Raw genomic sequence first — 26946 nt, forward strand, 5'->3', positions numbered from 1 at the left:
CACCCAAAGCCAGTGCCCTCAGAGCTGCTCCCCAGCCATTACTGTTGCAGGAGTTATTCCTCCCCAGGTAGAAGGGGCTTTCATTTGTCCTTGTTGAGTTTCATAAGGCTTCTGTCAGCTCTCTCCTTTAGCCTGCCTAGGTTTCCTGGAATGGCAGCTCTTCTCCAAAGCATATTGATGGCTCCCAGTATTCTGGAGTTAGCTGCAAACCTCATGGCAGTGAGCTCTGCTACCTCCTCTGGGTCACTGATAAAAATGTTAACAACAGGTCTCAGGACAGACACCTGCATCTAACCAACCTCCTGGCAGAGCACAACCCATTGACCCAACTCTCTGAGCCCAACCAGCCAGCAAATTTTGTATAGGCTGCATAGGCTGTAACATCCTAACATAGATTCAGGAATATTGTGGGAGATGTGTTGCAAGCCTTACTGAAGCCAAATGGGCCCACTTGTTTCCTTGTTTGGCCTTTTTCTTCAGAAGTATCTGTATTGTTTCCATGCTTCAAGTGCTGTTTGCTGACATTCTGTGTCCCTGTTCTTCAGAAATTTTTGAAGCAGCTCTTTCGACTGGATAAGAATGTCTTCTTCTAATGAGTGACTTTTCACTTTAGTTTTATTGATTGAAAATCAGAATGAGTGACAGTTATCATTTAATAAAAGAAGTAAATGGAGATTGTTATGAAAAGGAGTACTAAAATTTCATCGTTTGTTCAATAAATAATGACTTGCTGTGTCATTTAGGCTTTTTAAAAATGCCTATCTCTAATGGAAGTTCTTTCTATTAATTATAAAGTCAAATTATAAAACAAACTAGCGGAAAGCTTTACTTTCATAGCAGTATCTTGCAAAAAGGTCATTCACCTTCAGGCACACTCTAGGCTGATTTTTACATCTTATTATTTATATTATTTATATTTACATCTTATATTCCTACAGATATCCTGTCCAGCTAAGTCCTATTAGAATACAAAATTGCTAAGTAATTGCAGTCCCTAAATTACATAGTTTAGGGATTTGACTGTAATCTTTGGAGGTAAGAAACTCCACTATGTCTGTATGCACATGCACAAAAACTTGGGTCTTTGAGACCAAACTGCTGAAGAACCTGAATTTCATTTCCCAATATGGCAGACACTGCAGGTCAGGCTTCTAAAGCTGCCTGGGTACCAAAGGATTTATGCAAGCACTAAGATTGTTAAAAGCATCTGTTTATCTATCTCCATCATACTTTACATGTCTCAACTTCAGGCGTCTTAAGCATGCAGTCAGATAGAGTATCCTAGATTTCCCCAGCCATCCAGAGAGAGAGATCCATCACACAGTAAATTCTTCAATGCAATCCAGATACCTTCTAGACAGCTTGTGCACTGCACAGTTTTAGATTATAGAGTAGTGCTGCAATCAAATATTAAATTATATTTTTGCCCAAATAAAACGATTGTATCTACTTAATCATTTGATGTTTAAGGCCTGAAAAATCTAATGCTTGTAAGCGTTTATAAAATCAGGTTTAAGAATTTTTTCAGTCCTGATTTTTATTGCAAAAGCCTGACCTCTGATTCTGAAAGACCTTGCAGACTCCTTTTTGCATGTAAAAGCAAAATGGAAAAAAATTAAAAGCATTCATAAATTATGTTAAAACATAGTTCTATGTATATTGGAGGGGATATTCCTTTTGTAGTGTTTGTGTGGCAGTTTTCATGAGGGTAGCTATCTAGTTGTCCTCTGCTATGTATGCAAGAAAACAGAGCTTGGACACTTCAGAGCTGGAATTGAAAGCAGAACATATGCACAAACTGCAGAACAGCTGCCTTGGCCAAAACCCACTCTGTTTTATCAGTTCAACTGTATTTTTCTTCATGCATTCAGATTATAAGGAAACAATGTATTCTAATTTCTTCATCCTGTTAAAAAATAAATATGTATGAATCAAAGACTAAGATTTTATTAATATTAAAGGAAAAAAGTGTGCTTAGACAGGTCAGAGGTACTAAATGCAAATACTCCAGAGAAATATTTCACGTTATAAGGAAGTCTTTATGCATGCAGTAAAAGACTGCATAAACAGGCTCCTTTTTATTCTGTGTGGTAAGTGGTAATGAATTTCTTGTAGAAAGGTGTCTACCAGGAGCTATGGGACAGGATAAATTGCAGAAAGATTCTTGTTTGGGATTTGAGCTCATCAAAATAACCAGATTGTGGGCTCTGAGTCTGCAGCCGTTTTTCAGGTAACGGCACCTAAGGCTGGAAGGTAAATAGCTCCCACCTCTGTCAGCAGGCCCTGCAGAGAGGCAGTGAGGACCTAGGTACCGCTGCTGTGAGCAGAGCTTGAAGCAGCAGCCCTGGCCAGGGGTGTGGGAGAGGAGGGGAGCGAGGTGGGGAGGCACTAATGGGTACCCAGAGGCACACTGCAATCAGGATGAGCAGCCAGTTCTCAGGCTCCTCAGCTCTGTCACCCTTCAACTTGAAAAGCTCTGGGAAAGAGATAAGTCAGGCAGTTAAACACAATAATTATATTCCTTCAAAAGCAAGTGAAAGTGGCACATGTTCAACATGGATCTCCTCCCCCCTTCTTGATTGTAACAGAAGATTTGGGCGGATTTCCTATTCGGAGGCAATCAGTGAATGTGGAAAGCGAGGGATGAAGGATGCCCTGGCTGACCTTCAGAAGAATTATTGTTTCTTTCACTCACAGTTTCTCCCCAACCCCACCCCCACCTCCCTTGTACAAGGCTTGGGAGCTACAGAAGCTTTTTATTTAAAAACAGGTGCATAAGTGGAGCTCTCTGCTGCAGGGATGTAATTGATTCAGGACAACAGTGCCCCTAATCAGACAGCTGCTTTTGTTGTCTTGCCCTTCTGTATGAGGGAATAGGAAAATAGCTATCACTATGTGTCTTAGTCAGGAAATATTCGGCAAATATTTGTCAAGTAAAGTGTGTTTAGAATATTGCCTAAAATTACACGTCTATTTAACACTTTCCCCTCCTTTTCTACTCCAAACTGCCAAGCTTTAAAGGATACAATTTAATTAGCAATGGCATTTTAATACAGTTACTTGCACTGGCTGTGCTCTATGCAAATAATTTATTTTGTGGAAATTGTATTGGGATTGAAAATGTTTTTTCTTTCCCAAGAGGTATTATAATTCCTAATTGGCTGAAGCTTTGCCAATTTAGAAATGTGTTCAAAGAAACCGAGGCGCAAGTGAAGGGTAGAGGGGGATTAAAGTTACTGTCACTCTTATGCAAATGTCTGTCACCCCACACAAGGCTCACAAATTAAAATTGAAGTGCTGGTTTGCTGCTGCAGTCATGCTTTTGGAATAATCAGTAATGAATTCAGTTACATACCACAACTGTTTCCTAAAAGCAGAGCATTATTCTTGTATAAAATGCCACATTTATATTGTTAGAGAAAATTTATACCCATTTCATCCTACATTCAGATCTTTAAAGTTACTAGATATGAATCAAGTGCCTTTGCCTGCCCTGAAGATGAGTTTTCCATGTGCAGCATCATGCTTGTCATTACAGATTAGTGCACCATTTAGAGGGAAAGGGAATAGATAGAATAGATAAAATATTTTGCATATGCATAATCAACACAATTGCAAATAAAGGCAAAAGTCTTGGGAGGCAAAACACAGCTGTAATGCTAATGCTGAGTGAATAATTTTCTTGATGAATTTAGCCTCTGTGTCTGCTCACCAAATAGCCTCAAACACATTGTAATTTCTGGAAATTTGGTTATTCTTTAGAATTGCTGCACTGTTTTGTTGGGGGTTTTTGTTTGTTTTATTTTTAACTCTTTGGATTGCATTCAATTTGTGATTATAAAAAATTTGCTATCCAGCCTGCAGGCTTTATTAGGTAGTACTGTCTATCATATAAACATACCTCATTTCTATCTACTGCTTGTAGTGGTGTAATTCCTTTAAGAATACCCTCTGCAAACAGCTGGCCCATAGCAAAGAGTTAGAACTTTATTTGTAGTGGTTCATGGCATGTCCTAGGAAGTTTCTTTTTGTATGGAAGAGAAAATTTTAACATTTATGTAGCTGCAGTCTTTGAAGGAAGCAAAAGAAAGTGGTGGTATTCTTCCCCTGGGACATATATATATATGCTTTGCTTACCACACTTGGTCTGGTTGGACTTGCCATCTTTCTGTGAAAGAGAATGTTGATTTTTATCTGATGTTAATAATTTAATTTATAGACAAACTGATAATGACCACAAGCATTTTGAGAAAGACAATTCTTGCAGATTCTATATGAAAAGTGTTAGTCTTTCTGGTACAGTATAAGCAACTTCTTAGCAAGGAGTAAGGGAATAAGCATTTTTTCAGAGCAGTTATTGTCCTTCCTGGAGTGATTAGATGATTGCTTGACATTTCATGGTGGGAAGTATTTACTTTAGTGGTAATAAGTTTTATTTTATTTTCTTATTCTAGTTATTGTACAGTGCTGTGATGAATCCTATAAGGCAGTTCAGTATTGACACAGGCTGCCCAATGATTTGGGAATATTTTCTGTGATTGTGTTCCAATGGATAGCAGACAAAAGCCATTACACAAAGTATAAAGCTATGAACCCTTTGAAGCATTTTCATACCAAAATAAAACCTCATGTTTTCAAAAGCGGTAAATCAAAAAAAATGTGTCCTTGCAACCTGAAAAAAAAACCAAGACCGTAAATGGACTTTTACTAGTTCTTGCAATTTAAAACAGTTTAGATGTACAAGCACCAAACAACAGGCTGCTGCTTCTTCCAGTAGTGTCTGTATTCTTGCATTTGCTTTTCCATAAATCCATTAGTCAGGCACCACTCTGCAACAGCCTCTGTACTGGATTTTATAAACCATTACAGTCAGTTATTCTAAAATCAGAGAGTTATGTATACCAGACAAAACCTAAACACGGTGTTTATCAGGGGCTCTGTACCAGTGGTAGGGTTGGAATCAAGCTCCCATAAATACAATATTGTTAATGGTTCTGATTGTATAATAGTCACCCTCATAACACAGGGGAATGAATGATTGCCCAAAGCAAAACAGTGTGTGCAAAGAGCTCATTGTATGCCATTTTCTTTCATGATGCATTTGATGACCAAGTCCAAAACCTTTCTAACTCCATAGCTGCTATTCGGGAACATGATTTGTTTTGATGTGAGGAAGGAAGGTCAGACTCATTTAACAGCACTGCATATTCCCCACCTGTGTCTTTGATATGTTTAGTGCATATATCCTGATTAACAAATCATGTTCTTAAGACCTTATTTGAGAAAATAATATGGATGCAGCTTTTATATGTCTTTGATGGACACTGTTTTCAGGAATCATTAGCAGTAGATCAACCAAACAGATTCTATCGTACCTGTAATTTTTGTTATCCATGTTATGGCTTGCTGTCACCCTACCCACAGGCATTCATCTCCAGTGAGGTAGGCAGTATTGCTCTTTGTCCAGCAGCTCTCTCAGGTCTCGGGGTTTGCTTGGAGTTAATGCTGTTCCCTTAGAGGAACAGCTTTAACTAACCAACTAAATAACTTTGTAATTTTTTAATTAACAGTACACCTAAGTAAAGTATATTGGCTATTGTTATTCTTCTACATCACAAAGCAACAATTTACAAACTGGAACTACCTTTCTTTTCCCCTCTGAAAGTAATTATTAGCTACAAAGCTGTAATAAATCAGAGCACTTAAGGATGCCTCAAGGGAGCTTTCATGTTTGTAAAACCTCGTCAGTCAGGGTTTGGTTTTGCAAAACTCCAAATGAACCAAAGTTTTTTATTTTGATTTTAATTGAACTTTCAGAGCGATGAAGCTGAGAAGATTTGGTTTAAAATTTCTTTTCAGGGTTTTCTTCATTTTTGTAATATTATCAGATATCTCAGATGTCAGATATAGTAAATCAATTCTCTTCAATTCCCAGACTGGCAAACATTTAAACTGATACGGAGAAAAGAGACACATTTTATATCTTTCTTACTTCTAATTAAGTGTCCCCAGACCATTAGTTGCTTATGTTACTCTGTATTTGAGGATGGTCTGCCCGGAGCAGAGAGAGAGCTTGCAGATGGAGATGCATTGTGCTGTCAGCAGAGTGGCAGAGCTCATGCCAGGCTCAGACTGCACTGGAGCTGCAGACATTTCATGTGCTCACAGAGGTTACTGCAAATATGGGCACCTTGGGTCATTGCATTACAGCAGCAACTTTATTTTACATACTACAGATCTACAGATGTATTTCACACATGTGAAAATGCCTTGAAGTACTTCTGCTAGAGGACACAAAATATCCTGTTACAGTGAGTAGGAAGAAATCTCTTGAAAGGAAAATTGTCACAGAATATTGGCAAAGACTGTGCAATTACAGTGACTTAGGCAAAGAAATGTTGCATCTCTATTCCTGAGTCTTTAGTTTTATCTCAGTAGAATGGGGGTTTTTTTTTTCTTAATAGGAAAGTAATTTTTTTTTTTTACACTGAATTAGGTCAGAGTTTCCAAAGTTGATGTATACATTCTTCTAACAAACTGAATGGGACTTAACCTAATGGCAGTTTTTGGTAGGACAGACAAGGTTAAAAGCATTGATGGAGAAGTGGAGAGAGCAGACTTATAGTCTATCTAGAGAATATCTATTGGAATAGTTGGGGTTGTTTTATCAAGGAGATTGTATTTACAAGCCATAAGTTGGCATTTGCCACTTAATGTCTTTCTTCTTGTTCAAGAAGTGTTTGGACAATGCTCTCAGGCACATGGTGTGATTCCTGGGGCTGTCCCATGCAGGGCCAGGAGCTGGACTTTGATGAGCCTTGTGGATCTCTTCCAACTCAGGATATTCTATTACTACAGCCAGTGAATCTGCTAACCATTAAGTACCTGGGATGACAAAAAGCAAATGGGCTGTGGAGGGAGAGGTGTACGACAAGTGCTAATGTACTCATTAAGGTATATGAGGACTATCAGAGGTATAAAGATTAATTGGCATATCTGCAGAAGAAGGAGAACACCCCTGTAGCATGGTTCAGGTGGGCAAAGCCTGGAGCTGTTGATTTCTCATGTTTTTAGTCTTTCTTGTCCATTGCCCCTCTGCTCCACTGCAGCAAGAAAAAAGTTCTCTTTCAGTGTGTGGTATATATTGTAAGCAGTTTTTTTGTTGATTCCCTAATCTAGAACTGAAGCTGTTACTGTAATTCTTACTGTATTTGTAGAGTAGCTTCAGGCCTGATTAAAAAAAAAAGAAAAGAAAAAATAAAAAAAGAGTGGGACTTAAATTGGTGCTGGCAGAGTGGTTAAATGTATTTGGAAAATGAAACCATTACTTTAGAACAGTCTAGACCTAGGCATAGTGACAGCAATACTCAGGACCAGCTATTTAAAAACACTAGACCCTCATTAAAACAGACAGCTTTTTTACTTTTATTGAAGAGGCATTGAAGGATGAGATGGAATGGCAGAAGAACAATGAAAAAGGAAAATTAAAGAACTGCAAATAATTCTCCCCTTTCAAATGCTTTGTAATTAAATGCCTGGATAATTTCTACTACTCAGTAACTGGGATCAGCTAATGAAGAGTCCACAAGACAGTTGGGCTGTAGCTCTGCTGTACAATTGGTCTTGTGAAGAAAATTGTTACCCGATAGTAACACAGTGTTACTGAAGCTGACTGATAGTAAAACTCAGCTGCCCATGATGGAGAAAGAGAGCAGCCAGGATCTTGTTCCCCACTTTTAGCTAATGGAGAGACTTCTAACATTATTGGAAAGAGAAAGATATTCTGCTTCAACTTTTCATGGAAACACCTCAAATAAATAGGATTATACATATATATGTAAGCTGTTCTGATCTAAAATAAATTCATCAGACTAACAAGGGCATGCTGAAACAACTAAGTCCGTGGTCTGATTAAAGAGGGTGAGTGGTAACTCTGAAATAAAGACAAGTTATGTAAATTCAAATAATTCCCTTTTTAATTTCTCTACATGTATATTGGGAGAACTGTTGGGAAAATAATGGTTCTCAACTGCCAGTGGATTACTCATAAAAGTATCACAAATTACTAAAACAGTCCCACAGACTTTAATGGCACATTCCCAAATGACAGGAATGTTCTCCACTTCTAGCATGTTAAAATCTACACACAAAGTCAGGCTTTGAGTGAAAAGGAGCAGGCATAAAAATGACTAGATGAAAAGGTGAAACACTGAAGAACTAAACCAATATTTTACTTTGGGCTTTCAGTCTCTACTCAGCTGAGCAGTGAGAAGCACAAGCTCCTTTTTTGATTCTCCACCAAACTTCAGTGCCTTGGTTTTGGCTTTTTTTTTTCCTTCAGGCTCTCTTGGAGATGTCACTCCTTCCTCCCTAATAAGTATTTGTGAGTCATGCACATACTAACTCCAGGTTCAGCAATCCTAATTTATAGGCTTTGTAGCTGCATGTGAAAATGCGGCACAGCTCCCAGCTGGCAGGCTGTCCAGCTGCCTTCTGGGACAGCCCCTTGGCCTGCACTCAGGCTGGACTCCTTCCAGCAGCTTTAGTCACCCCTTGCTAAACCTGCTAACAAGGATCTGGTGCCCATTTTTGTGTGAAGGGTGTAGTGACAGCAGCAGCAGCTTGTTATTTTTAAGCTTGTTTACTGCTTTTGGCAACTCCTTCCCCAGTTCAAAGGGGCATCTGAGAGGTCATAGTTGCAGCCCTTCTGCTTCCCTTCTCCACTGCAGGCACGTGCATTGTCTGTTCACCTTGCTCAAACAACGCGAACCTTTTAATCTCCCAGTTCAAAGACAAAATGAGAGGAAGGACGTTCAAAAGCAGTAATTACTTTGCATTTTTCTATAATGTCATCATCTTAAAAATTATATTCATCGATGCGCTTCTGTGAGAAAGTCAAGGACATCTGGTCATGGAAAGGCAAGTGAACATCTAGTTTGACCATTGTTCACCATGAAAAATTACTTTCTGTCAAAATAAGATGTTTACTTTGCACTGCCTTATATTCATAAGTCTCAGCTTCTTTTACTCTTGCCAAAATAGTTTTTATTTTGAAAAGAAAATGTCAGATAGTTGAGAACTTGAAGACTTTTTTCCGAATTTCTTGCCATTATATGGAAGATGCATGAGTGTCATAATGATATGGAGAAATGTAAAAACCTTAAAATAAACTTCTTTTGGAACTGGAATGATCCAATGAAATGAGTAGAATTACTATAATACGAATCATTGTTTGGCCCAAAGTCGGAGTATTTCTGCAAGTTTTGGTAATTGCATGTAAGGCCCTTGTAATTTTGTCAGTGTATAGTACGTGCAGTCAAGTGTTGTCATTTCCTTCAGGCTAGCCCTAGTCATGCTTGTTTCCATTATTTTCTAAATGTCCTTTTAGGGCTGAATGGTGGAGGGCTTTTTCTTCACCTGTAAAGAAACACAAAAACAGGGAAAAGGGTCCCATAATGCTTCCTTAAAGTGGATTGTTGGCAAACCCTATCTAGTTTCCAGAGAAAGCAAATATACTCTTATGTTTTCATAGCACAGAAGCTATGATCTCAAACCAGGAATAGTGCCAGCAAACTCTGGCACTATAGAATAAGCAGTTTACTTGCTCAAACTCCCGGGCCATATGGGAATCGGCACTCTTCTCCCCCACAAATACCTCTGTTACTTGAAAGAAGTAGTCCCAGTGTTGCACATATTGCTGATCAAGGGTTCATACTTTGAATTCCAGTTGAAAGGGTTATTTTATGTAAAGCCCGATACCTTTCCTTCACTCAGTCTCTACTAGGTGTTTCAAGCTGGTTAGTAACAAGGTGCAATTAAACAAGTAAGAGATTTTTTTTCACAGGTTTTTGCAGGATTAGATTGGATGTAGTCTGGTAAAGTTAAATAAATTTTATCTTTGATACATTGGGTGTACCTGATTTTAGACTTCAAGATTTTGAGTAGGCCTAGCACTGCTTGAATGGTGCTGACTGGGGGAGGTGTCAAATCCTCTGTCATAACTTAAATGCTAGTGTCCGTGCAACATCCACCATAAAGTTTCTTCAAATCTAGGGCACAAGGGTATGTGTTTGGTTGCTTGCCTTTAATGTAGCAGGAACAAGTGTAAATGTCAGGGGATCACCTGAGACCTGTTACAATCTTGTGACACAGCTTGGCACATGCTGTTGCAGTTGAGTCTGCTTTGGACCACTGCCAGGCTGGAAGAGAAGTTGGGGGTGCTGTAAAGAAGCTGTATACATCCTCCTCAGTGGTACTGTGTGGCTGGTCTTTGGGGGGGGTTGGGGATTATTTTATCAGTTTCCTTACTTTCTCTATTGGCTTCCTGTAATTCTCTGAAGAGAATGGAAAAGCTTTAATAGGTAATAAACTAAGTCTTTTACAACAAAATAGTGAAAAAATTACATTCATTTCTCCAATTACGTGGTGTTGGGGGGTTATGTAGTACTTGGGGGAGGATATTTAAAATTTTTTTTTAATATTTCTATTTTTCAATATTTATTGCATAAGTGGGAGCATGGGAAACTCAGATGTGATCCAAAGTGATAGGGACTGTAAAGTCCAGGGTTGCAGGTTATTCCTGCTATGGGTGAAGGCATTGTAAACACTCACAGACTTCACAAAGGTGCAGAGACATCCAAAGCGATTTTCTCCTGGAAAAGAGTCAGAATTAGCTGTCTTAGTGCTTATCTGCAGGGAAAATTTGCCAGTGTAATTAAACTGCTCTAGTTACACAGGTATAACTGCTTGCTCAGTCACTCTTGTCTCAGGAGTGCCCAGGCAGGGAGTTTACACCAGAGTAACCACAGCAGTGCGCTGCCCTACGAGTACAGCGAGGCCATTTGCCAGCTGGTGCGTGCCAGGTGGCTGCCATCTGAGATGCTCAGGACAGCACTGCTCATGGTGAAAAACATTGCTGAGTTGTGCCAGGGCCTTAGGCAGGACACACATTCCCATCAATGCCCTGAAAATAAACATTTTACATCGCAAGTCAAATCCCTTCCCTAAGTGTAGAAGCTCCAGCTGCCATTGAAAACCTCCAATCACAGCTTTCTTACGCAGTTCAGTTTGAGAAAAAGATGAATGTAACTGCTAATATTCAACAGGCTTCTGAAGTTTGATCCTTAACTCAGTTCTCACCATCCCTCTTTTCTACCACCCTTCTTTTTCTCCACCTCGTCCTTGGCCACAGAATGACTCCTCACTGAAAAAAAAGTTAGGAAAAACATGAGGTGACTAGCTGGAAGTGGCAGCTTGGATGCAAGGAAAATTCTGCTTTGCTGCAGAATTTCTGTTTCATCTTGGTGAGACAGTCTCTATGCAGTTTGACTCTGTCCTGCAAGGGTGAGGAGCAGCATGTCCACAACTCTGTGGAGAGTTGCAGGTTGTGGTAACTATGTCAGCGAAAGTGAGTTACACAGGTTGTGCAAGATGAGAGATTGTGTCAGTATCTCTGCTGTGTTGCATTTCACAGGAGACAGGGACTGAAAAGTTGTTCATTCACCAGCCAGGCTGCTTTTCTGGAGTGAATCCAGCTTGTCCGCCCTCCCTATCTCCTACTGAGCAGTAGTCCAGAGCCTTAACTGCCCAAAGCGTATTTCTGTTTGCCCTAATGCACTCCAAAGCACCTTTCAGAACAGGGAAAATGTCCCTTGGAAGAGCTTGTGATCTCTGATTATTACAGCCTGAAGAAATAATTGATTTTAAAGAAAGAAGGGTCATGAAACTTCTCAGGTCATTTGTCTTGCAATGAGGTTTGGCTGGAGAAAGACAAAACCCATTCAGAGAGACAGACTGAAAAAGAGAAAAGGAAAAGGAAAAAGTGGGGAGTGGGGAGGACACTCTAGGTTGCTCTTCATTTCTTCCTCATCCATGTGTAGCATTCCTTCTTTGCCTTGTCTGGACTGTAGTTACTTTTTTGGTTAGTGGGGTTTTGCAGGGTGTTCCTGAACTGCTGAATAATTGTGTTTATCAGCTTGCGTAATTTCCTCGTACTTATCTTACAACAATCTCTGTCTGAGGAGGGAAAAAAAAAACATATCTTACGTGGGAATTTTATTACACAGCTGATAAAGGCACCTACTATCCAGTCTTTCCTTCATTTCAAATGGGACAATTCAGATTGTGAGTTTAGTTCAAGGATATGTACAATGAGGGTAATCAAACATCTTTATATAGCCTCAAATTTGTGTCATAAAGAACTGCAAAAAAGGCATCCAAACACAACACTGGAAGTTAGATAGCATTTTATGTCTACAGTGTAATCTGGCAGTCATTTTTCTGGCCTACAACAGGCTTGGAAGTGCTCTGCTATGGTTTGTACACCCTAGAAAGAAAGACATCCTCATGAACATGCCTACATGCTGATGTGAAATCTACCTTCTGTGTTCCAGTATTTCTGTTTGCTTGTGTCACTGTAAGCATACAATATCCCCAGCACAAAAAGGATGGGATAGGCTAATGCTTTATCTATAACCATCTGTGTTCCCTCCAGCAGCCATACTGCTTTTTCAGCATTAGATGTCTGGTAATGGGACAGACGAGCCATAGCTTTTTATCAGTATATAGATTGTGCTGGGTCTCCAGTCTGATCCTTGCACAGAGTAATGGATGGGGTGATGGAGAACACTTAGCAGGGGGGAACTACTGGGTCCAGTCCTTTTCCTTATCCAGACTTTGGTCAGGTTTCTCTCCCTCCACAGGTTAGTGAGTAGTCCAGCGGGGGTGAGGAACACCCACCTCTGTTTTCTCTTAAAAGCTGTCTCCGGTTAAGTGTCCCTTCTATTTTTCTTTTATTCTTACTCTGCTGAGAATTTTTTTCTCCAGAAGTAGTTTGTTTCTCTTACTTCTTTCAAGATGCGAAACAAAGCAGCACTCTGTGCTTCCAGGCTAGTGACAGATCTTTGTTGCTTTTCGTGAGGAGGCAGCCCAGGGGGGCATAGTCTGACCCAAATCCAATAGGTGTTATTGTCCAGAGAAGGGGAACAAAGCTGGTGAAGGATCTGGAGCACAAGTCCTATGAGGAGAGGCTGAGGGAGCTGGGAGCATTTGGTCTGGAGGAGGCTCAGGGGTGATCTCATCACTCTCTGCAACTCCCTGAGGGAGGATGTAGCCAGGTTGGTCACTTCTCCCAGGCAACCAGGGACAGGATGAGAGAATACAGTCTTAAGCTGTGCCAAGGTGCATTTAGGTTGGACATTGGGAAGAATTTTTTCATAGAAAGGGTGATGAGACACTGGAATGGACTGTCCAGGGAGGTGGTGGAGTAACTGTCCCTGGAGGTGTTTAGTACAGATGGACATGGCACTTAGTGTCATGGTGTAGTTGACATGGTGGTGTTCAGTCATAGGTTGCACTCGATGACCTCAGAGGTCTTTCCCAAGGTAATTGATTGTGCAGTTGACATGTGCATAAAACTAGAGCTGCTTTTGCAATTGAAGCTACTTAAGGGAAAGCCCACAGTATCATCGGCGCTTCCTAGGATTTCATGAGTGGAGCTTGCGTGCTTGGTCTCCGTGTTGACTTAAACAGCGATGGTGGGGTCGTTTTGTTCCAAACTTGCTTTGCTAAAAAAAAATAAAAAAAAAAAAGGCAAACCAAACACACGCGGTATTTCTGCAGCCGTATAGATAATTGTCTCCGGAGCAGTGCTGAGTTTGGTAGCGAGTTTTACGCGGTTACGCGTGCGCCGCGGACACGCGTGGCTGCGCTCCGTGCGCTGCCCGCTCGCCCCCGGGCAGGGCCCGAGCCAGCGGCCGCTCCGCGAGCGCGCGCTGCCACCTAGCGGCCCCCGCCGCGCCGCGGCCTGCGCACCGCCTCAGGCACTCGGCGGCGCAGGAGCAGAAATAAAGGAGTTTTACAAGGAAGCAAACCCCAATCTGACTGCCCAGCCCCCGCCCAGGCTTCCCGCGGGCACTGTGCGTATTGCCTTGGGTGGTGGAGGGTGCTCACCGGGCTGCCCACCCTGCAGTGGGCTCTTTGGGGAGCTCCCGCATCATTAGGTGAGGGATTGGCTTTGCTATTCGCTTTCGTATTTCCAAATGAAGTAGACATTTGCTGAAGGAATACTCTAAGCCCACCCGGAAAAGTCCACGCCAAATAGTCTCTTGCTCACCAAATTCCAAAAGAGTGAAAGAAAAAAGAAGAAAATCACAGAACTTAAACAGGCTGAAGAAGAAGGGAAACTATGTTTTGCTGATGTGCAATGTACAAGATCACAACGCAAACACAACATAAAGAGCTGATATTTTGTCCTGACATAATAATCATAATTCTACTTGCAATTTGTTTTTTCAAGAAATGAAATACCTCTAATCAGGATGATGATGCGGCTTAAACAATATAGCCATTCAAACTGTTCTTTCAAATTGTCTGGCATCTAGTAATTGAAGTGAAGTTATGTCATTGGCTTTTCTCAAAGCCTAGATTTGAAACTACGGATTTAGTAGCCTTTTACAGTTGTTCTGTATAAAAACATCCCTACAGTAAGGTTGCTAGCATTAGCACTGTATTTTGTTATTAACCACTGCAAGATCGCTGGGCTCTTTGTTGCACAGGAAAGTTGTTTCATTGTGTGCTTCCTGCTGTGCCACACTACCTTTCTGATATCAGTGGAACCCAGCACACTGGGAGACAGAGGACATCTTGAGCTGTTTATGATATTCTGCACATATCTGGACAAAAAAATAGATGAGGCAACCAAGTCCATTGTGGTTTATGATAGAGGATTGTGGATATAAACAAAATGCTAAGGGATTCTATTGATGTTAAGAGATTTTGATTTCCCCATTGCTAATGCCAGATATGAAAAAAAAATATATATATTTACCTTATTACATTTTATACCTTCTAGGTATTAGAGTTTATGTCCCTTCTCTGTGATCCTTAAGTACTTAGAACAAGCTGATTTTCTTTGTGAAAACTGAACTTCTCATAAATAGTGTGATTCCAGGAGCTGAAGCTTAAAAAATAAAGCTCTGCTTATATGCCGATGAGAAAGTACAAAGTTATTAAAGTTATCTTAATTAAACTATAGTATTACTGTTTGTGGGGGTTTTGTGTCATTTTTAGTTATCAAAGCCTCTAGGGATGTTACATATAGATAAACAGGAATGAGACTTAACCAAAAATACTGCTAAATCTTGTTCTGTTAAAGCCAGATGCTATGGGAGGGGTGGGGGTACAGCCATACAGCCATTGCTTTTGCCAAGAGCCAGGTTGGAACTATATTGACATCTAGCCTTGGACCCTTTTTCCCCGTCAACTATCAAACCCTGACTTAGCTTTGAAATAGTACTGTCAAGAAGTTTGATAAATATCTTGCTGATTATTTATATACTTTATATAATTCTGGCTTATTTTTGACAAGTAATCAGTCTTTGCTGCAACCTAGCTTAGACTATAAATGTTTTTCTCATGCTTCCAGGTTGCTGTGTTAAGTTGAACACAAGGATTGTCTGCCAGCCCTTGTGATGGAGAGAAAGTGATGTTGTATGAGAAAATGGTGTTTAAAAATCTCTGTTTGCAAGTCTGAGCACGAGGAAGAACACTGTTTACTGTTTTTTACTGAGGACTTTACACAAGAACAAATCAATTTCTTTTCTATTTCCAGTCAAGATTTGTTGACTGAAATCTACTTTACCTGCTAGGATTTAGGGTTGTAAATCCACTAATTAGCAGCAGCCTCCTAATGAAGGGTAAGAAAGTTGTGTAGGAAGTCAGCAACATGAACAACATAATTTACAGAGCCAGTAGAAAGTTCAGAATAAAATGACTTTTTTTCTCTCATTTTGTCTTTTTTGGTAAATTAACTGGTAGCTTTTTTTTAAAATCAGTATCAAACTTTACAGCATTTTTTCCAAAAAACACAAAATATTCATGTGTGGGTAGGCCTGACTGAGCAGCATGTCAGTGGTTTTCTGTTCTATCTTCTAGCACAGGCAAATCATAAAGTAATGTGCTGTATAAGAAATTAATGTAAGCACAAACCCACTTTTCCCAGAGATTGCTGGCATCACTCCTGCAGAAATAGCAGAGCTGTATAATGATTTTCTCTTCCCGCTCTGAAATGGTAGAGCCCTGTGTACATTGTCTGCAACATACACCACACTGTGTATTGTCAACAACCTAAGTACACAAAACTCAGGTCAGATGTAAATAAGGCAGCTAGCAGACATCAAGTATTTTCAAAAGAAGTTCTTTTGTTCTGATTTGGTTTGGTTTGGTCTTTACCTAAGCTTAAAATAACTGTTGTCAGTCTGTACAAGATGGTGAAGTCTACTAAGGAAGAAATACTGAGCCACTTCCTTGGAAAACAGCTAAAAATGCATTTTTTTAAAAACAGTAAGTATTTCATTGTGCAGTCCTTTGTTTGAGACAAACCCTTGCTTTGCTTGTATTGATGCCCAGGTGTTACGGTCTGTGCATGGGACATATGTGCACAGATCCATTCTTGAGTTAGTCTGGCTACAGGTGGAGAGCAATGTCATCTGCTAACTTTAACGCACAGCCCCAAAACCATAGATCTGATCCTAGGAAATGACTTTGTGCTCTTCTGCTTGCAGTAGTTCTGAAGTGTTTCTTACATCTCACACAGGAGTTGACCTTGAGGTCCCAGCTTTGTTTTGGCAGTGAAAGGTTACCTGCTACTCCAAATTCTTATTCATACCAGAGTTTTCTGCTACAGAATCTATAAAGAAGAAAAGAGCAATGGGAACTCTTCCTGTCAGCATCCAGATTTCAAAAAGCATCATTGTTCCTGCAAGTGAAGAGGGAAAAAACCCCCCATAAACAGCTAAAAAACTAAAAACAGCACTTCCCTGCTCTTCCATTTTGTCCAAAGTATCTGGGAACTTGACAAAGTTTTAGTACTTGTCAATGCTGAGGACTTGTGTAGGGTTCCTGCAGGGTGAACATGCTGACCTCTGCTTTGAATTCCCAAACCTGCCATGAATTTTACCATCCTCATTAGTGTCCCAACCCCTCTGAAGACTCCCTGCTCTTATAGTGCTGTAAATTAATGAAAACAAGAACTGAAGAAAATTGAATAAAGGGGTGATAAATTTTTTCCTAGGCAAATTTTCTCCTGATCCTTACAAGTCTCTGTAGCATAGCAAGCAAGAACAAATGGTAAAATTTAAGGTTCCCTTAGCACAGCTGTGTCCAGATTTACTATACAGTGTGCATTTGGAGTGACCATCAGATTATCAAAAAGGTTGGGGACATTTTCATCCCATTTTGTCTTTATCAATAACCAGAGTCCTTCCTATTGTGTTATCATATGCTCTTCTGTAATAAATGGGAAAAATAATTCCTCTCACCCCTAAGACTTTTTAGTTAGAACTGTTGCCATTTCATGAAATAATTCTCAAGTGTAAAATTGAATCCAATATTAGAGAGTTTACTTAGAGTTTAGAACTGTAACTTTTATGATCAAAACTTGGTATTTTGTGACCCAAGTTGTATTTTGGGGTGTCAAAGGAGATCATGTGCACAGATAACAGGAGGGGACCTATGGCAGGGTTGTGTTTGACCACTTAACCTTGGTCACAAAGATTCAAAAATAATTATTTTCAAGGATCTTCTACTGTGGTATATAGTGAGAACACAATAGTTTTTAATATCCAGTGTTTAGAACCACTGTTGCTTCTTATGCCCATACTGCGCTTTTAGCTCCTCTCTTACATTTTCGTTTGATAAGTCTGATTCAAATTCCATTGGCATTAATGAGGAATGCTCATTGACTTCAATCGTCTTTGAATTGTGTCTAGTATCAACTACATTAACATAATGAAGTGAGAGGCAATTGTTATGGATGCATTATTTAGCACTGATTGGGGAGGTATTGTCAGTTCCCAGTGTCAGATGGTGTTAGATGTTATTTTATAAGGGCTCGATTATTAAATTAATATTGTAGGTTATAAATCTTTCAGTTGTGCTTTCACTTTGTATTGTGGAATAGTCTGTATTTGTGTTATAGTTCCTCTAAAGCATAGACTGGAAGAGTTCAGCCACTTTATATAATTTCCAAATCTATAATCTCTTCTTCTGTGAGGTGGCATTCCTTACAAGCCGGAGCGAAGTGAGGGCCTTAATGTGCCTCACATTCCTCTCCACATCCCACAGTGAGATGCACCCTGCATTGCTGCTGGTAAGGCTTTGACCTGACAGCACCTTCTTGGGCATAAAGCATTAAAACAAAGAGTATCACAGTACTGATGGCACATCCTGGAATAACTTCATCAGGCCCTGTTCAGGGGTTGTGATCAGCAGTCACAGAACAGGCAGTTGCAATTCAGAATCAGGACACTTGCAGGTCAAACACATATGGCAGTGCTCTGGCCCAGCTGTTTATCATGACAGTGTCAGATGTTGCCCTGAGAGGATCTGCCTATGCCCAGGATGTGTGGGTTTGAGATTTTTAAATCACTATTTAGTATTCAAGTCATACTTGATTGCATTTTGAGTGAAAATTCAGAGCCACAGTGCTGTAAAAATAGGAAACAGCATACTTTCTACAGTGATAGTCTCAGTTTTGTTAATACCTATGGGGCAGTTAAAAGTAGTTTTGTTTGTTGGTGATCAGAGTTTTTCTTCAAAGAGCTGCAGGGAACATAGAACTCTTCTGCAAGTTAGCTGCAAGTCAGCTGTTTGCCTTAAAGGAACTCATAATTTGGTGTTAGTAAAGTCCCAAATGATTAACTGTCATGTTAACCAATGCATAGACTTGTTTCAGCAGCTAGGATTTCACTTTAGATTCTGACTTTCAGACTGATGGGCTTCTGTGCTGGTGCAACACTTCTTCAGTCAGTGAAAGTCCATCTGCAACCTTATTTCATGTTGCAAAACCCAAACCTCCCTAAGTAAATCAGATGTGAAGTCTTCCTCTGCTTGTCAGATAGGAGTGAAGATTCTGGAGAATAATGTGACTTAAATTTTGGGACAGAGAAGTGTGTGCATGTTGTATTGAGAAGGGTAGTATTATAGTGGACTGTCTCAGTCACCCACAGGATAAGGGAATTCTGAAGTGTGACAGCAGTGGATAAAGAAGGCTCCTCTCTGGGGTGAGCTGCTGCACTTCCACAGCTCAGAGAGGAGTATGTGACTGCAGGAACAAGCTCGCTTCAGAAATAGAGCATGAAAAACAGAATATACTTGTGCTTACTACAGGAACCAAACCTCAGAGCTAGATGATGAACATGTGAAAATGTTCAAACCACATTTTCTGGGGGGGATCAATATAAAAGAACTTCAGGAAGGGTACATAAAGGTGATTTACTTCCCACCTTTCTCTGGCTTACTGCAGAAAAATGTAATTGAACTTCAAGTGGTCTCTGAATTATTTGGCCTTCTGTTAAGGCAGCAGAGAAAGATCTTTGATAGATGTTTGTTATGATCCTGATGAAAGATCTTACACTGTGTAGCATGAGAATCAAGAGATTAAAAAAAAATGGGGGGGGGGAAGAAATAAAAAATAGACTTTTAAAGATGGCTTCTACGATGCACCATTTCACCTGTGTGGTTTTCCTCGCTATATCTATCCTGGGTACCGACTTACAGGATCCTGCAGTGCACAAGCTGCCATCACTCACCCTTTGCTCTCCTTTTCCACGCCCCCCTCCAAATATTACTTCAAAACTAAGAACTCAGTCACTTAGCGTTTACATCACAGTTTTTCACCACAATATTTCTAACTGTGGAAATTGTTTTCTAGTTTTCTAAATAACTAATCTAAGATGAGGTAATTTTCCATGTAAATTAAATTTCGTAACACAGTCTCAAATGCTTCTCAAAACAAAATGACTAAGTAAAATACATGGTAATGTAATGGAGCTACAAAAATTCCTTAGTGCTTACAGTGGAGACATATTTCCAACCCACTGTGTTCAATGAACATGGTTCAAGACAACAGATAAGGTATTGGAGACATTCTGTTCGTAACTGGAAAGCCCAGAGGGTTAAGGATCCTTTGCAAAAGGACAAAGATGTCTGTGTTCCACAAAATGCCAGAAGAATTATATTAATTTGCTGAGTTGCAGGGTTCAGAGAATAAAGAAAGAAAAATGTACCTACCAATAAGGAACAGTTTGCCAGTTTTTACAAATCAAAGAGCTTGAAAAGCGCTTATAATAGATTTACTCCTGAATGACATCCTTTGAAGTTGTTTATTTCTGGACAGATACAGGATGACCAGTATCCTGTTTTATTTAATTTTGTTTGTATAAATAGTACACGGAAACTACTAACTGGGGAAAAGTGCTGATTAAAGGTGCATCTAAATTTATTCCACATTGTTTGAGGATGACACAGGTCAGGATATCTGAGATCAGATAATTGGATTGTAAATTTGATCAGTGTGTTAAACAGCCCAAGTATATCCCAGGCCAAAGTGTGCAGTCAGAGTCCATCAATATGGATGTTTCAGTAGCCTGGGCGACTCTATCTCCTTTTCATTTTGGTCCACTGATCTAATTAAATGCTGCCTGCAAGTGTGTAACTAGTTCAGGTTATAGTAGCATAGATAGTATGCTGTTTTATATATATATATAAAATTAGGTGTTACGTAGAATTTCCTAGGCTGTAAGAAAGTGGAAGGTTTTTCTTACGTTTTTAATTATTTAAACAAGCCAGTAGCATTACTGGTCTCTCACCCAGTAAAAACCACCGGCTAGGAGTTTCATGCCCCAGCTGTTAAGGGCTCACCCCAGCCATGAGGATGAAGTGCCACAGGCTGACCCAGCTACCTCCCACCACTCCAACCACAGCAGAGGGTGCTGGGGCTCCCCTAAGAGCCGCTCCCTGCTTTAATCCATGTCCTTACCTAGTTTTGCCTGTGTGTTTCTCGAAGTTGTGAAAAGAACCTGCAAGCACAGCAAGGGCATCAGAGGAAGATGTTAAAGTTAGAAGCTTGGAAGAAAACATGAGCTTTTAAATGTTAAAACTTGTAGCTGTGGAGAACATTCATCTTGATGCAGTTTCCACGGCAGTAAGGGCTGCAGCACGTGCGGTGCTCCCAGCTCATTAGGAAACGTCAAGTGGTGTAGAGGGAATGCTACCTCAAACCTCAGTGTGTCAGAAAAAGTAAAAGCTGGCAAAGTAAAAAAGGTTATCCAATGAATCCGGTGAGGGATTGATGGTCATGTAAAGGTCTGCATCAGCATTTATTTCCTGATGTCTAGACCTTTAAAGATTTTGAACCTTCACAAGGTTTACCTGTCAAGGCAGCTGACATAAGCTTTAAAAATTGATGAAATAAATGACACATCTTGCACTGGAGGCTCCCAACTATCAGGCAGTCATTAGGTTATTATGGATTTCTCCCCTCTTCATCTTAAGGCAGAGGTTTGTTTCTAAACTTGTTTGCCTCTCAGGGCTCAGAGAGGTCTTCACCTCTGTGGAAAGAAAGACACAGTTTTTATATTTTCCCCAGAATCCCCATTTCTTAGAAAATTATCCTGCAAATTCTTTTGTGCTTTTCTTGGTGCTTGAGGGAGGAGTGTGTTAATTGTTAAAAGTTGCAATTATAAACCTATTTGAATATGTTTTTGTAACTTCTTCCTATCACTGTAGTTTTGTGCATTAATCTGGTAATGCATTGTGGCTGACCCTATGTTTTTAATGTGTGGCTTATGATGAACTTTAGCATATTTATATATGCAGCAAGCAGGAATCCACAGTTACATTCCATACACAGAATGTAACTTCATACACCTTAGGGACTTAAGCTTCACAGACTTTCAAATACAAGCCTCTGGCTTGAAGCTGTCTTTCTCTTGGCTGCACATAGCACCTAGTAAAAGTTTATATCTGGCTCGTCATTTTTGAGGTGTGGCAGACTTAGAGATGGTAATACGAGTAGAAGTTTTACAAATGATTGTGTTAGAGACGTGTATGAATCCCTGAGTTCCTTTATTGTATGTTGTGGGAGCATTCAGTTAGCTGAGGCATACTTCACTTTTGAATCATAAGGAAAATGCCACTACCCAGCTTGCTTGCAAACTTGCTCGTTTGCTTAGAAGCCTCATTGCATCAGCAAAAACAACAGTGCATGTTTAGAGTGCTCTGTGGAGCACAATGTTTCCTTTTCTGCGTTCAGTAATTTAAATTATTGGAGTGATACTTTTGACAAGGAAGAAATCATTTCATTGTTATGGATCATTTTTCAAGTGAAACTGAGTTTTGGAATAAAGTGATGGTGAGTAAACTGTATGAGTGGGGAAAGAGGGTTTATTATTGTTCTGAGTTTTATTCAGCAGTTTCTGAAAAGTAAGATGGAAGTGATTTTGCTATTTTGTCTGCAGGGTTATATGTCTTTTATTAAGCGGAAAACATAACGTAGCCATTACAGACAGTAACAGGCACGTTTGCTGTTGTGTTCCGTGGGGAAGTGGAATGTGATTTCTCTTTTAATATCAAGATACAAATCTGATTCACAGTTAGTTCATATGGCTTTCAGAAGAATCCGAAAGGGAAACATGTCAGCTCATTAAACAGATGCATTTTGTCTAAGCAGCTGCTTTTAAGATAAGTGTAACTTAGATTTTCAAAATCATTTGTGGTATTGCTATCTTGGTATTTAAAGAGGTGGGGTTTTTACTTTAAAAAAAAAACAAAAAACCTCAAAACAAAACCAAAAAACCTCAAAACCTAATTTTATTTCAGATGGGGGAAAAAATTTTTAAAGGTGATTAATTCTGACTGTTCTCTTTATGAAAACTGTATTCTGCATGTTCTGTAAGTAGCCATTTTTATAAAATTTTTTTTGCCATCAAAATGCAAATAATCTTTCAGTCATTGAATTATTGATTTCATCCAAAGAAAGACTGTGGGTTTTTTGAGTCCAAATTTTGCCTATAACAGCAGAAAGGCCAGACAGAATAATGCTGCTTAAGTAAAGGGAGGTACTTATATGCATAGCTGCAGGTTAGGACAAGTAAATTTTATTGTGCCTTCTCTTGTTGCTGATGGTAATCAGGACATTCATATTAGCCTGACGAAAAGGAAAAATCAACTGGAGGCTTTCTAAAGTAACTTAAAGAACACTTTCTTTTCTGAGGGAGAAAGGGAGCCTGATCTATCTGGTAAAGCTTATAATCAGTGCGTCTGGCTTATTGTCTCAGGCACTGCCACAGGCAGCCTTAGATCAGTTTGAGGAAGCCACAGTACAACCCATTTTACTACACTTACTTACAAAGTGAATTGTTCTGTGTTGGTGTAGTACAGTATTCCCACAAAATCTTTCAGTTTCCATATTCTTAAAGTGTCAGTAATTTCTTCTTACTCTACTGGTATATTTAGTCGGACACTGTTGCAGCTGTCTCTAGGTCTTTCCTCCATGGGCAGCACTGCAGTTGGGAGAGCGTGATTAATATAAAACTTGTTCAAATTTGTGAGGGCTCATTTGTAGTTCCTTTTTTTAAAAAAAGCAACTGAAGTATGAGTAAAAGGTGACAACCGTTTGACTGTCCCACTGCTGAAAATACGGGACTACACAAACAACCTGCATATTAGGAATGTATGAGTTAAGCTAATCTTTTTCTATATAATTTAGTTAAAGACTGCAAGCTGTGAAGTTCTTCATTTTGCTGTCTTGTATATGTGATTTGTGCAACCATCATTAGCTCACGACAGCAGGTTTGCAAGTGGAAATGATTGTCCTGTTGAACCTTTAGGCCACAATCATGTAATCTGGTTGTAAACCCAAGAGTTTTATGGGTAAAGACAACCTCTGCACTTGTCTGAACATATATATTGAGTGGGTTCCCATGCATGGAAGTTACCTTTGCAACTTAGTTGTATCAACTTCAGTCCAGTGACTGCTTTGGAAATGTGTCTCCTGCATGATTTATTTGCTAAGTGGCTTAAATATCTCTTTAAATATAAAACTAGGAAAATCTCAGTTTGTTCCTTTTTGCAGTGACTGGGGGTTTTTACTACCTTTCTCCCAAAACAGTAGCACTTCCATCATCATCTGACTGTACTCTATTCTCAGATGAGCTCTCTCTGCCAGGAACAGAGCCCTGCACTCAAGACTGAACTTTAGATACACTGCATGAAAAAGGTGCAATTAAATCTTCTGTCTGTGGGATTTCCCATTTCTTGAAATCAAAAATGGGGCTGTGTTTGTGTGAACATTGTTATTTTAAAGAAGTATTTTAAAAGAAAGGTGCCTGGGAATGTTGGTTGTAATTTCAAAAGAGAACAGCAAATGCATTGTGTTCCTGTGGAGGAAGCCAACTGGTTGTCATGAAGAAGATATGCTGGTGTTCACACTGGTAGAGAGGTTTGCAGTAACACTGCTGTGGTGAGCTGAGATCTGGAGGGGATTCTCAAGTTGCTCTTCAAAGTGCCTCAGCACTGGAACCTGGTGAACTGGTTCCCCATCTGTCTTGACTATGGAGTTATCTAGCCAGCTTGGTGAGAGTGAGTCAGGATATCTGGTCCTCATTGGATCCTTGATCTGAGCCACATCCCCTGTCAAAGATAAAAAGGAACCACTTTCAGGCATGCTGAATGTTTCAAAGGCAGTAGAGGACCCATTCTCCTAATCCACAGGCATTTTGCTTCCACTTTTGAGTTTTAGTAACAAAATACATAATAACAGAATGTGGTTTATGATGTCATGATAGAAATTGTAACAGTGGTAGAAGGGTGTTTAACCATATAGTCATTTTCATTGAAAACTGGGAATGGTAGGGACATCATTAGAGCAAAACGGCTGTTGGATGCAGGGCCACCAAATCCTGTGGAAAGATTGGGGGTTTTTTTTGTTTGTTTCATATTAGATGCTGATTAGCTGTCTCTATTTATATCCATGGGTCAGGTTTGGACTGTGATTCTCATCAAGGGATGAATGATGTAGAAGGTCTCTTGACTTCCTTCGTGGCTGCTGGTGTCCTGAGGTCAGGAGTCACTCCTTTGCACTCAGAAGTGCCCTGCCATCCTCATCATTGGCTGGATCATTTCATTTGGGGTGCAGCTAGTCACCAAAAAAATCTTGCTGATCGGGACTTTCTTCATGTAAATTCAGAACTGCTCTGTTGTGTCAGTTGGTGTCAATGTAGCATTTGAAACGGGTTGAGAGGGGCACAGAACGGATGGACTGTTAATTGCCACGTCGTGGTTTCTGTTGTGGGGTCTGTCTAACCATATGAATAGGATGTGCCAGTGTTTGCTATTGGCAAGTGCAGTGTAACTCTGCTAAGACTTTTGGGGTGTAGCTCAGAAACTTGGTTCTGCAGAACTGTAAGTTAACTGTGTGTGTTGCCAGCTTCACCACACAATGGGAAGAGTGATCACACTTTCCTTTAATTAAAGTGCTTAAAGCAAAAAGATAAGCTAAACATTCTTCAGCAATAACATAAATAAAAGCACTAGTAGGTTTTAAACATGAATGCTGAAGAAATCATGGTTTAAAATAAAAGCAACCCTTAGCTCGGGCACAGCAAGGCAGTGGACTGCATCTTCTCCTTGTTCCGAGTTCTGGATACATTGATGTATCAACTTCCTTTACCAAGCAGGGGTCCCATCGTTTTTGAGAGGCCTGTTCTCGTCTGGATATAATCCACCAACATCTGAAATTCTTTATGCACCACTGACCAGGTGGAAAGTTCAAATTCACATGCATGAAGAAACTGCTGATCCATTTGCATGATAAGCCACAATCATGCTGGGTTTATGTAGTTAGTTAGTAGATAGTGATATATTCTGCCATAGTAATTGCATATAGATTGTCTTTTTTCTCCCTTCCTCCTAATCTTCTCTCCCATTTTATTACCTCAGTTTATATTTTGTGTTTCTTTCACCCCATCTATCAATCTGAAAGTGCTGTATCTGCTGCACACCTATGTTTATTTTCTGTTGAGACATCCAAATTCTAAAAGTCTAAACCAAATATTAACAGGTAATCTGCTCATCTGGAAGCCAATAATTTTTTTAGCATGAGGTTGAAGACTATATTCTTCCCCGGAGAAAAGACATATATATTGATGTGTTTATGCTTTGCAATAATAATATTTGTCCATGTGAGAAAGTGTGAAGTTTTTTTCTCCTGCCACACCATATGGCTTATGACTATTTACAATCCAAACAGTAACAGCTGCTGCTGTGTAAGAGAATCCATTCCTCTGAGCTGGAGAAGAGCTGAGTAGAGAATGACAAAGCGTGTGTCCACAGATGTATTCCAAATATCCTCATTTACCACTCAGCATCGTGTCTTTCTCCTCTTGGAAACTATTGGAGCTTTTTTCTTATATTCATAGCTGATGTGGAGAGCTTTGACAGCTTTGTTTAGGAGTTTGGGAACAGATAGGGAAGCTGTGTTCGATAATGACTATCCAAATGGGAGAAGGGAAGGACATTCTGGTTGGGTGCTCAGCAAAATGAAAATATGAATCATGCTCTTAACACCTTTCAAAGAAAATCCAATTGACTCTCTAAATAGTTGACTCTCCTAATCAATAAATTAGAAGTTTCTAGTTGCAAGAATAAACCAGGTAGTCTCTAGAACTTTAAGATATGTGTCACTTCATGCCCTTCATTGATGGCATGCTTAAAGCTTGGAATTCCATATTAAAATTATGTATTTTGCATTCCTTAGATAGTATCAGTCATTTTGGATTTCTATCAATTACCTGTTTGAACCTCTTTTTTTCCCTGCATTTTTCTGCGGGCCATTTTGGTAATTCCTGGATTTTAGTATCAGGCATTGTAAGAAAAGACCTTCGATTGTCAGTCCTTCCTGTCAATAGCAGGAGGACAGTTTCCAGATATTACACAAGTGATGCCTGGCCTTTACCTGTAGTGCTCTCATTGAAAATAACATTTAAACCACGTCCATGCCTGTCAGCAGGTTCTCCCATATTTACACCAAGTTGTTCATGTACCTGCTCTTTCCCAATGGGTTAGACAATTGGCACATTATATTTGTTATGACTTACCTCACAAAAG

At 39.7% G+C, this 26946-nt stretch overlaps 1 protein-coding gene across 1 annotated transcript in view; it reads left to right on the forward strand.

Moving 5' to 3' along the window:
• The first annotated feature begins 22011 nt into the window (after nucleotides 1-22011).
• The window catches only part of SASH1 (SAM and SH3 domain containing 1), a 190602-nt gene continuing 185667 nt past the window's right edge, over nucleotides 22012-26946 (forward strand). The window contains exon 1 of the mRNA XM_032102162.1: nucleotides 22012-22192. Within this exon, the coding sequence (XP_031958053.1) occupies nucleotides 22148-22192 (45 nt within the window). The 5' untranslated portion in view covers nucleotides 22012-22147. The remainder of the gene's footprint in view (nucleotides 22193-26946) is intronic.

The sequence above is a fragment of the Corvus moneduloides genome, chromosome 3 (genome assembly GCF_009650955.1).
Source record: "Corvus moneduloides isolate bCorMon1 chromosome 3, bCorMon1.pri, whole genome shotgun sequence".
In the NCBI taxonomy this organism is placed as follows: Eukaryota; Metazoa; Chordata; class Aves; order Passeriformes; family Corvidae; genus Corvus; species Corvus moneduloides.